Here is a 12,055-nt window from a genome sequence, read left to right as displayed (position 1 = left end):
AGGAAATGGAAAAGTCTCACACTGGTTCCTTTTCTTTTGTTTTTCTTTCTCCCTTGCCTCCACCCCCACAATTCTTCCTACTTTAATTTGGCATTTTCTTCAACCTATGTTTTTTTTTTTTTTAATAAAGTAGTTGTAATCAGGCATGGTTAGATGTGCTCTCTCTCTCCACTTTGAAATTATCAAGAAAAACACACACACAAAAAGGAAAAAGCACACAATGTAACCTTTCCTCAAATCTTCCCTGTTAATCTTACTTGAAACATGTTCTATGGTTAGAAAACAATCTTAGAAATCAGAGGTTGACTTTTTTTTTTTCCAGTAGTTTTCAAATAATATGAAAATGGATTTCTTTAACAGATGCTCCACAGTAAAGAACTCCAAAGCACTGTATTTTGGGGCAACTTCAAGGCAGCTGAAGATCTCTATGCAAATAAGCATATGTCTATAGAGGGAATTAGCTAAAAAGAACTTAATAATGAGGCCTTAATCATATAGCATTTTATGGTCTCAAAGCATTCTCACATGTGGGCCTCCTAAAAACTGTCAGGTAGGGCAGTGTTTTTTCTTACAAAATTATCCTTTCACAAGATAAACCTGAACCTCACATTTAGTGATTTATTCCACATCAACTGAACTAGAACTGCAACCAAGTGATATCATACTTACTTTACTAGTGATTTTCAAATAGTACCATACAAGAGTTTGGTGGCCACTGTGTGTCAGGTGGGGGGCTGGATAAGGTGGAAGGGTGTGTGACAGGATGTGATATTAGGGATAACTAAGAAGTATGTGTGGCCCTGGTCCTCCCCATCCCCAAATCAGTCATAGCTCTGTCATTGTTTGTTTTATATATGGGCCTCCACCATATTTACATCATGGTTCTACTGCACTTGGAATAGAAATGCTTAGTTGCATTAGTTGATTAAATGATTACTATGACTGTAGTTCAAAAAAAGAAATAAACCAGCATTCAATATTAAATATTCAATGTCAACATTTATATAAAACAAAAAGTTACCTCAAAATAAAAGATTTCATTAAACTGCGGATTGCTTGTTTTCTTCTTTACTTTTGTCTTCTTTTGGTCATTCCTGTTCCAATGTGGTAGAGTTTTACCTTGTAGAACTTAATAGTACACAATTATAAAACATGCTATTTCCAAGCAGGGAGCCTGATCTCCCTTTAGCTGTTAAGATGACTTAGGAAAAACTATAGTTTTTAATATTACTTAGGAAAGAATTTTGAGGTGTCTCTAAAGACTCAAAGAAAATACAAGTTTGTATATGTGATCTATGACAAGATTCTATTTTCTATATATGACTAGATTTATACTAGATTGATTGTCAAGCTTATTTTATATAAGCAACTCAGAATGGTAAAAGGAAGACAATGAGATTCAGAGTACCTTTATCTATGCTGAAAAATACCTGAGGAACCTGAGGAACACGAAAAGCATTCTTAACTAAATTTACTTCTTGGGCTTCAGGTACAATATGGCCATTTAAAAAAACTTTTTATTTGAAATAATTAAAGAAGGTTGCAAAGAAGTCCCATGAAGTCTTTCCCTAGCCTCTCCCAATTTTAACATCTAATGTGATGATAGTGCACTATCAATTCTATTAATGACTCCTAATAACCAATTCATATGCCAAACAGTTTGTTTGTATGTTACTAAATGATTACACTAAAGAATTTGTCTTTAGCTACAGATTATAAACAAAACAAAAAAACAGCTCCACTAGGTTAAACAGGATTTTTAACATACAAAACTACAGGATTTTTAACATACAAAACTAAATCCCTCTGACAGCATGAATCTTAATGGATTAAGTATCTGCTTTCAAATTTAAAACCATCCACAGTAATAACAGCACAAAACTGTTTGAGCACACAATAAGTCCTAGCCATGGTGCTAGGTACTTTATATACATATATACAAATACATTTTTTTTTTAAAGTGACTTACTGGTGATTTTCTATAAAATAAAAATACCTATACTGTACACCTGAAACTAATATAACACTGTATACTGACTATACTGGAATTAAGAAAAACTAATAAAAATAATAAATAAAAAGAATACCTAGAGAGCCTGAAGTTGGGGAGAAGGGGCATATGTCTGTGTATGTATGTATGTGTTTGGTGTGGAGGGAATATTTTGCTCTTTGTTTCCTGATTTTAAACCTTCAAGTTGTAGGCAAATTTCAGACTAGTCAGGCTCTGAAAGAAATCATAATGAAGTTAAATAATACAAAATATACAAATTGCTATAGGTTTTTCCATTAATTATCATAAATAATTTAAATCAATGATATGGTGCACTTTACCATGTTCTGGTACTTCAGCAGTCTGTCTACAGCTTGGAATTCTCTCTGTAGAGCACAGATGCCATGAGTAGAAAAGGCATTTTTAGTTCTGAGCTGCTTTCCAGATAAAAATATGGAAACTGCCTTGCTATTCTGGGCTAGCATTTCTTAAAACAGGATTTTACCTGCATAAAATCTAAGACATTTGAAGGCAGGAAGGTTGATAATGAATGAAGAAGGTCAAGTTTATGTTTTACAGTACATTTTAATTACTATAAAACTAATGTTGCTCCTCACAGTCTAAGAGTCCAGCAGATTTGAAAAGTTACTCCTCATAGTCTAAGAGTCCAACAGAGTCCACTTTCTTTCTATAAAAACAGGACTTGGTTGTTTGGAGGCATATAACAGAACTCACTAACGATCTTTCTTTCAAAGCATGCATTACTTTGTGTCATAAATAGCTATTAAACATTTATTCTTAGAGCTTTAATTTTGTAATTCTTTTTTTTTTTAAAGACTTATTTATTCAGAGAGAGCGCGAGAGAGGCAGAGACACAGGCAGAGGGAGAAGCAGGCATCATACAGAGAGCCTGATGTGGGACTCGATCCAGGGTCTCCAGGATCACACCCCGGGCTGCAGGCAGTGCTAAACCGCTGCGCCACCGGGGCTGCCCTAATTTTGTAATTCTTAAGTCATATTTCAAAACTGAAAAAAATCTAATAATTGCTCTCTCTGAATTCTGAACTTCAAGTTACAAATAGAAGCCAACCACTGATCATTTCAATGTAACGAAGCATCTACTGTCAAAGAAGGAAATCATTTGTTAAACCCATATACATATTGAGTCTTCAGATCCAGAGATGCTTACATTTCTGGGTTAAAATTAGGGTACTTATGGAAAATAAAGGCATATTTGACATTGTTTAGAGGTTAAAAAAATTCAATAATAATTCAATAAACATTACCTACCAAGGATATGAATGGAGCTAGAGAGTATTATGCTAAGTGAAATAAGTCGGTCAGAGAAAGACAAATACCATGTGATTTTGACATAGGTGTAATTTAAGAAACAAAACAAGTGAGCATAGAGAAAAAAAAAAGAGAGGCAAACCAAGAAACACTGACTCTTAACTATAGAGAACTGATGTTTACCAGGAGGAAATGTGCTTGGGGGGATGGGTGAAATAGGTGATGGGGATTAAGGAGTACAATTGTGATAAGCACAGGGTATTGTATGAAGTGTTGAATCATGATATTGTACACCTGAAACTAATATTACACGGTATGTTAACTAACTGGAATTTAAATAAAAACTTAAAAAAAAAAAAAAACATTACCTAGAAGGGCCCACTACAGAAACTGTTGCATAAGGGTCACAGCTTTGTCCATTTATGAGAGGCAACCCATGGCATGCGATGATGCTAAGTAAGAATAAAAGAAAATTAACAAATATTCAAGTTAAACAACATAAAGCATTATTTCAAATACAAATTAACATATTCAAAGGGTTAAAACTGTTTTCCACAAGTCTGCAGATATATGCTTATATACAATGTACCCCAAATACATTTATCTATATTGTGCACTTATTTACTTATGCTAAATTTCTGAAATAGGACTTAGACTACACTGCCACAATGAACACTGAGACTACCAAACAATATGTAGCACACATCCCCCCACTAAACATCTAGCAAGGTACATTCTGTGGTTTGGTAATATATTAAAACTGCTGTGGCTTCTAAACAGGAAAAGAATGTGGTGTGAACCTTAAAGGAGAAACTACAAACCAAGCCAGATCTATGGCATCACATCCTCTGCTAAAGCATGAATGAGAAACAAGGAAACGACTGTGGTTTCCACTTAAAATCTGATTCATAAATAGAGGGCAAGCCTCCCACAATTCTGTAGTCTTTTATTCTGATTCTCAGTAACAACTCCTGTATTATCCTGCAGAAAACGTTTCAGAACTTAAAAACAAAGGTCTTCTAATCTGCTTTAAGGGTAAAGTCACTGGTATTTACAGAGGATACAGAATCTAACTTAATGGTCTGCTTCTCAAATTTTCTCACTAAATATTATTGAGTTCATGAATTTAGTTTAAATCTAAGGGTTTGCATTTCCTAATGTCTAAGAGAATCTCATGAGAAATGCTGAAAAGTAGTCTTTGTTAAGAGATGTGGGCTATTGAGCAACATCCTATTTCTCTCTACAATCCACATCGTATATGTGGGTGAAGTGCATATGGTGTGCTGCAAAATAAAGAAATGATAATATGACTCATTTCTATTACACTGGGTATCAAATATCAAATTCTAAAAATGTCTGAAACTAACTAAAGAAAGCACAGACCAAGATAATAATTCTGGTTATCAATATTAGGCTTAGGTATAGTCAAAGTTTCCAATTACATACTATTCAAAACTTAAAATCCTCAGGCTAAATCTCATAATGATGCCTGCTTTTTATATATCATTTGTAGTTTACCATTATTCTCACAAAATGTATCTAATTCCCACAACTGTCTTTGAGAAAAAATACCTTAAAGAAGAAAATAAGGCCCCAAAAGATTGTGAGAATGTAACAAAATAAAACTAAAGAAGTAATACAACTTGAATAAAGTGGGCCAAGACTCACCTTCTTCTTTAACTGTTTCTAAAGTCCAGTGTCTTTCTACATTCCCTACTGTACCTAAATTTATTACTCTCCTTGTAATACCAAATTTATCTCATTTAAACACTAATTATGAGAAATCTTAATTATAGGTCATTATAATTTTTTGAAATTAAAAAAAACCTGAGAAAAAAGCAGTTCATTATACAAAAACTTCTATAAGAATACTCCACAAAGCAAAACAATGATGCCCATAAGAGCATAAATCTATAAAAATCATCAGAAGTAGTCTTAATTTTAAAATATAAGATATTTTAAAAATTGTTTTTTAACAATATTAAATACAAATTATTTTATTTGCTACATATTATGAAATATTTTTCTAATTACCTAGAATACAACTATTCTTCTAATCAATAAGTCAAACAATTTCGTATCATAAACCATGGATAAGCAAAAAACAAATGCTGAAAATGAGCTTAGTATACCATATACTAAATTATCTTACATTTTGTTTAAATATATTTGATATTAATATATTTTTTAGAAATTGCAAAGGAAAATAAATTTAATCCAAAATTGTTTAAAGTACCTTGAGCATTTTTTTTTTAAACTAGAAGACAAGTGTTAATGTCTACATACATCCAAGATGGAGTACGAAGTAACAGAATAATCTCCCTACCTGAAATAACTAAAAAAAAAAATTTACAAAATTGGCAGTGCAGGATAGTGATCTTTGAGGGGAGAAGAAATGAAGTGAGCTCCCAATTGTCCCAGCTTACTGGTATGGGGTCTCTCTGAGAAGAGGGAGAGTTGACAGTTGGGGAAGACCAAAGTAACTAGAATTTCCAAGGCAGAGTACTAGAGAAAAGAAACCTGTACAGAAAGAAATCTCCAGAGAGTTACAAGAATCCCCCTGGAGTCGTTAGCTCAGTGTTGATAAGCATATACATGTAAGGAAGCTGAGGCTAAGGAAAGAATCATTTGTTGGGCAGAGGGACTTCCGCTCAAGTTTTAATCCCAGGGTTTTGGGATCAAGCCCACATCAGGCTCCCTGCTTCTCCTTCTCCCTCTGCCCCTCCCCCACCTCCTGCTCTCTCAGTCACTCTCTCTCTCAAAGAAATAAAATCTTAAAAAAAAACAACAACAACAACAAAAAAGCAGAGGGAACAATTCCTGAAGCCCACAAATGACTAGCATAAAGTTCTACAGCCACGTTATGAAACCTGGTAATTCATAGATGTGGCCTCATTATTGAGAAAATAGAAGTCCTAGACTAAAGGCTGCTCTTACTCAATCCATCAAAGTTTAAAAGCAAACCGCAAAAGAATGAAACTGCTTCCAAGCAACTTAACTGGGTCCTCAAGTATATTCATGGAAATATAAAAATATCCAGAAACTTCATATATTCTAGAATCAAACAGAAAATAACCAGGAATACAAAGAATCAAGAAAATATGAACCATAATGATATCTCAAGAAACGATAAAAATCTCAAATAAACAAAAAGGAGCTTGAAAACAAAGCACAGCAAAACTCAAACCTGTAGAAGGAAGGAAATAAAGATTAGAGGAGAAATAAATGAAATAGAAACTTAAAAATAACAACATATGAATGAAACCAGGAGATGGTCCTTTGAAAAGATTGACAAAATTGATAAACCTTTAGCCAGACTAAGAGAGAGTGAGACAGAGAGAGAAAGAGACAGAGAAAGAGAAGACTCAAAAATAAAATCAGAAATTAAAGGAAGAAAAAACTGACACCACAGAAATACAAAAGATTGTAAGAAAATATTATGAAAAATTACATGCTAACAAACTAGACAACCTAGAAGAGATGGATAAATTCCTAAAAACGTGTAACATTCTAAAACTGAATCAGGAAGAAATGGAAAATTTAAACAGACAAATTACCAGCAATGAAACTGAATCAGTAATAAAAAAATTCCCAACAAACAAAAGTCCAGGACCAGATGGTCTGACAGGTAAATTCTATTAAACATTTAAAGAGTTAATATCTATTCTTCTCAAATTATTCCAAAAAAACACAAGAGGAAAGAAGGCTTCTAAATTCATTCTATGAGGCCAGCATTACCCTGATGCCAAAACCATAAAGACACTACAAATAAAGGGAACTACAGACCAAAATCTCTGATGAAAGTGGATGCAAAAATCCTCAACAAAATATTAGCAAACCAAATACAACATTTAAAAAATCATCCACCAATATCAACAAGTGGGATTGATTCCTGAATAGCAAGGGTGGTTCAATATTCACAAATCAGTCTATGTGATACATCACAGTAACAAGAAAAAGGACGAAGACCACATGATCATTTCAACAGATGCAGAAAAAGCACTTGACAAATACAACATCTATTCATGATAAAAACCTTCAATAAAGTAGGTTTAGAGGGAATATACCCCAACACAATAAAGGTCTTATATGAAAAACCCACAGCTAACATCTTTAATGGGGAAAAACTGAGAGCTTTCTCCTTAAGATCAGAAACAAGACAAGAATGTCTACTCTCGTCACTTTAATTCAACATAGTTGTTGAACTCCTGGTCACAGCAATCCGAAAACAAAAAGAAATAAAAAGCATCCAAATTGGTAAGGAAGAAGTAAAACTTTCACTATTTTCAGATGACATAATACTTATATAGAAAACCCGAAAAACTCCATCAAAAAAACTAGAACTCAGATGAATTTGGTAATGTTGCAAGATACAAAATCAATATACAGAAATTCACTGCATCCGTATACACTTATAAAAAAAATTACGAAAACAATCCCATTTACAATTGTGCCAAAGACTGCAAAATACCTAGGAATAAACATAGCCAAGGAGGTAGAAGACTTGTACTCTGAAAACTATAAAACGCTTATAAAAGAATTTGAAGATGACACAAATGGAAAGATATTCCATTCTCAAGGGTTGGGAGAAAAAATACTGCTAAAATGTCCATACTACCCAAAGCAATCTATGCATTCAATGCAATCCCTTTCAAAACAACAGCATTGGGGATCCCTGGGTGGCGCAGTGGTTTGGCGCTTGCCTTTGGCCCAGGGCGCGATCCTGGAGACCCGGGATCGAAACCCACATCAGGCTCCCGGTGCATGGAGCCTGCTTCTCCCTCTGCCTGTGTCTCTGCCTCTCTCTCTCTCTCTCTCTGTGACTATCATAAATAAATAAAAATTTAAAAAAAAAACAAAAAAAACAACAGCATTGTTCACAGAACTAGAATAAATACTCCTAAAATTTTTAACCACAAAAGCCCCTGGATAGCCAAATCAATCTGGAAAACAAAGAACAAAACTGAAGGTATCACAATCCCAGATTTCAAGATGTACTACATATCTGTAGTAATCAAAACAGTAGAGTACTGGCACACAAAAAACACACACAGACTAATGGAACAAAATAAAGAGCCAAGAAATAAACCCATGATTATATTATCAATTAATCTTTGGCTAAAGGAAGCAAAGATATGCAATGGGAAAAAGTCTCTTCAACAAATGGTGTTGGGAAAACTGGAGAGCTACATGCCAAAGAGTGAAACTGGACCACTTTTTCTTTTATATATATATGTATTAAAAATATATATATTATATATATATATATATATATAAAATTTTGTTATATATATATATAAACCCTCAAAATAAACTAAGGACCTAAACATGAGACCTGAAGCCATAAAAACTGTAGAAGAGAACATAGCCAGTAATTTCTCAGACACTGGATGCAGCAACATTTTTCTAGGTAAGTCTCCTCAGGCAAGGCAAGCAAAAACAAGAATAAAATACTAGACTACATCAAAATAAAAAGTACAGCAAAAGAAGCAACCAAAAACACCAAAAGACAACCTACTAAAAAGGAGAAGATATTTGCAACTAATATATCGAACAAAGGGTTAGTACCCAAAATACATAAAGAATTTATACAACACAAAACCCCAAAACACAAGTAATCCAACTTAAAAATGGGCAGAAGAGGGGATCCCTGGGTGGCGCAGCGGTTTGGCGCCTGCCTTTGGCCCGGGATCGAGTCCCATGTCGGGCTCCCGGTGCATGGAGCCTGCTTCTTCCTCTGCCTGTGTCTCTGCCTCTCTCTCTCTCTGTGACTATCATAAATAAATTTAAAAAAATTATTAAAAAAATGGGCAGAAGACATGCACCAACATTTCTCCAAAGAAGACATATAGATGGCCAGCAGACCCATGAAAAGATGCTCAACATTACTCATCATCAGGGAAATACAAATCAAAACCACACTGAGTTATCACCTCACATTAATCAAATGGCTAGTATAAAAAAACAAAAAACAAGAAGCATTGGCAAGGATGTGGACAAAAAGGAACCCTCCTGTACTGATGGTGAGAATGCAAACTGGTGCAGCCACTTTGAAAGACAGCATGGAGCTTCCTCAAAAATATAAAAATAGAATTACCATTTGATCCAGTATTCCTATTACTGGGTATTTACCCAAAGAATATGAAAACGCTAATTCGAAAATATATGCACTCCTTATGTTTGCTGCAGCATTATTTACAATAGCCAAACTATGGAAGCAACCCAAGTGTCCATCAATAGATGAACGGATAAAGAGGTAGTGTGTATACACACAAACACATGGATCTATCAGAAGGTATTATGCTAAGTGAAATGTCAGTCAGAGAAAGACAAATACCAGATGATTTCACTCACTTGAGGAATTTAAGAAACAAAACAAAGAACCAAAAAAACAGACTCTTAACTAGAGAACAAACTGATGGTTACTAGAGGGGAGGTGGGGGAATGGGTGAGATAGGTGAAGGGATTAAGAGTACACTTACTATGATGAGCAATGAATAATGTAAAGAATTGATGAATCACTGTATTGTACACCCAAAACCAATGTAACACTGTGTGTTAATTATACTGGAATTTGAAAATAACAATAATTAAAAAAAATGATATTCTTATGTTTATATATTCTATATCTCTACATAGAGATATAGAAAACAATAAAAGTTGAATTCTAGAAATGAAAACTACAACATCTGACATAAAAAATGCACTGTGTGGGCTCAACGATATGGCAGAAGGAAAGATAAATAAACACGAAGACAGAGCAATAGAAACACTGATATGTAAATGGTCTAAACACACCAATTAAAAAGCAGAGGTTCTGGTTAAAAGAATGGGAAAATACATACTAATACTGATCAAAAGAAAACCGATTCTATGGATAATAGCAACCCAAATGCCCATCAGTAAGGGTCTGGTTGAACAACTGATAGTATATCTATATGGTGGAATTCTATGTAGTTATGAAAAAAAATAAGGTAAATCTACTCTCTAATTACTCTGATATGAAGGGTAGAGGGTTGGGAATTAATGTGATACTTCTCCAAACATACCTCATGTAAGTTCTGACTTTGGAAACCAAAAAACTTGTACATTTCAAAAGTAAACTTAAACTTAATCCTTAAAAATAAAAAACTCTGAGAAATGACTAAAAAAGAATTATTTCAAGAGACAAGAGTACAGTATTTGACTCTATCTTTAGAACAAAATACAGTAAGACTTTTTAAACCTGATTCAGTAACCTCACCACCAGTAGTAATACTGGCATTATTATTCTAAATCTAGTCTCTAAATTTTATAAGATAATGAAAGTAATTACCTTAATGTCAGGGATTAAGATTTTGAATATAACAGTAAAGAGAAACAGTAGTATAAAGTCAAAGTTAGATTAAAAATCTTGTAAGATTAAATTGAAATTAGAAACATGAAAGAAAAGAAAAAGCAAGCAAGCAAGCGAGCCTGCCAGCCAGAGAAGCTATATTAATAACAAAGTAGATTTCACAACAATGAGTATTCCCAGAGATAAAGGGTCTTTTTATAATAGTGAAGAAGTCAATTTATAAAAAGGATATAACAATCCACAAATAGTTAGAGATAGCAATACCCCCCTAAATAACTGATAAAGCAATTTTAAGAATGAAAGTTAAACAAGACTGTCAACTAACCTGACATAATTAACATTTATTAAAAATACTCTATCCAGGGCAGCCCGGGTGGCTCAGGGGTTTCATGCTGCCTTCAGCCCAGGGCCTGATCCTGGAGACCTGGGATCGAGTCCCATGTTGGGCTCCTGCGTGGATCCTTCTTCTCCCTCTGCTTGTGTCTCTGCCTCTCTCTGTGTGTCTCTCATGAATAAGTAAAAAAAAAAAAAAAAAAAAAAAAAAACTCTATCCACCCAAAGCAGAGAACACATATCTTTCCAAATGCACATGGAACATGTAACAAGATTAAATGACACTGTATGTCCAAAAACAAGTCTTGGCAAATTGAGAAGTATTCAGATCATACAAAATACGTTGACAACAGAAGAATTAAATTAGAAACAGCAAGAAAATATCAGGAAAATCCTCAAATACTTGGAAACAAAATAACTCATGATATATATATATATATCCATATATACCAGGACTCTGGGATCATGACCTGAACCAAAGGCAGACACTCAACCACTGAGCCATTGGAGAACATTTTAAACTGTATGATAAAAATCACTGAAGACAGGAGAGTGACATCAGCAGGATGACAAATGGTGGAAGCCCCAAACCTGCTATATATAAATAATCCATGGGTTGAAAAATAAAAGAAAAACTAAAGTATTTTGAGTTTCATTAAAATGAAAACTCAACATATTAAAATTTGAAGGATGCTGTTAAACCAGTACTCAGAAGAAAAGGGATAGCACTGAACACCTACATTAGGAAAAAAGAAAGGTTTTCAGTCACTGTCTTCAGCCTCCATCACAAGAAACTTAGAAAAGAAAAACAAACCTAAAGTAAACAAAAACAGAATGGGAATCAAAATAGAAAAAAATGTAAGAATCAATGAAATAAAAAAATATTTCTTTAAGGTCTTGAAAGATACAAATTACCAAAGATTACTAAAAAAAAAAAAACCTAAATAACTATGTATCTATTTAAAAACCTGAATTCTGGGGGATCCCTGGGTAGCTCAGCGGTTTAACGCCTGCCTTCAGCCCAGGGCATGATCCTAGAGTCCTGGATTGAGTCCCACATCAGGCCTCCTGCATGGAGCCTGCTTCTCCCTCTGCCTGTGTCTCTG

The 12,055-nt window shown here is 34.0% G+C and overlaps 1 protein-coding gene across 4 annotated transcripts in view; it reads right to left on the bottom strand.

The window, feature by feature from the left end:
• Window positions 1-12,055, bottom strand: part of RASA2 (RAS p21 protein activator 2) — a 126,827-nt gene that overhangs the window by 49,002 nt on the left and 65,770 nt on the right. For all 4 annotated transcript variants that reach the window (XM_072727019.1, XM_072727022.1, XM_072727020.1 and 1 more), the window contains exons 6-7: window positions 3,649-3,732; window positions 1,022-1,094 (exon numbers count right to left, since the gene is read on the bottom strand). In XM_072727019.1, the coding sequence (XP_072583120.1) occupies window positions 1,022-1,094; window positions 3,649-3,732 (157 nt within the window). The remainder of the gene's footprint in view (window positions 1-1,021; window positions 1,095-3,648; window positions 3,733-12,055) is intronic.

The sequence above is a fragment of the Vulpes vulpes genome, chromosome 11 (assembly GCF_048418805.1).
Source record: "Vulpes vulpes isolate BD-2025 chromosome 11, VulVul3, whole genome shotgun sequence".
Classification (NCBI taxonomy): Eukaryota; Metazoa; Chordata; class Mammalia; order Carnivora; family Canidae; genus Vulpes; species Vulpes vulpes.
Note: the sequence above shows the minus strand (reverse complement) of the source record. Positions and strands in the feature narration are given on the sequence as shown.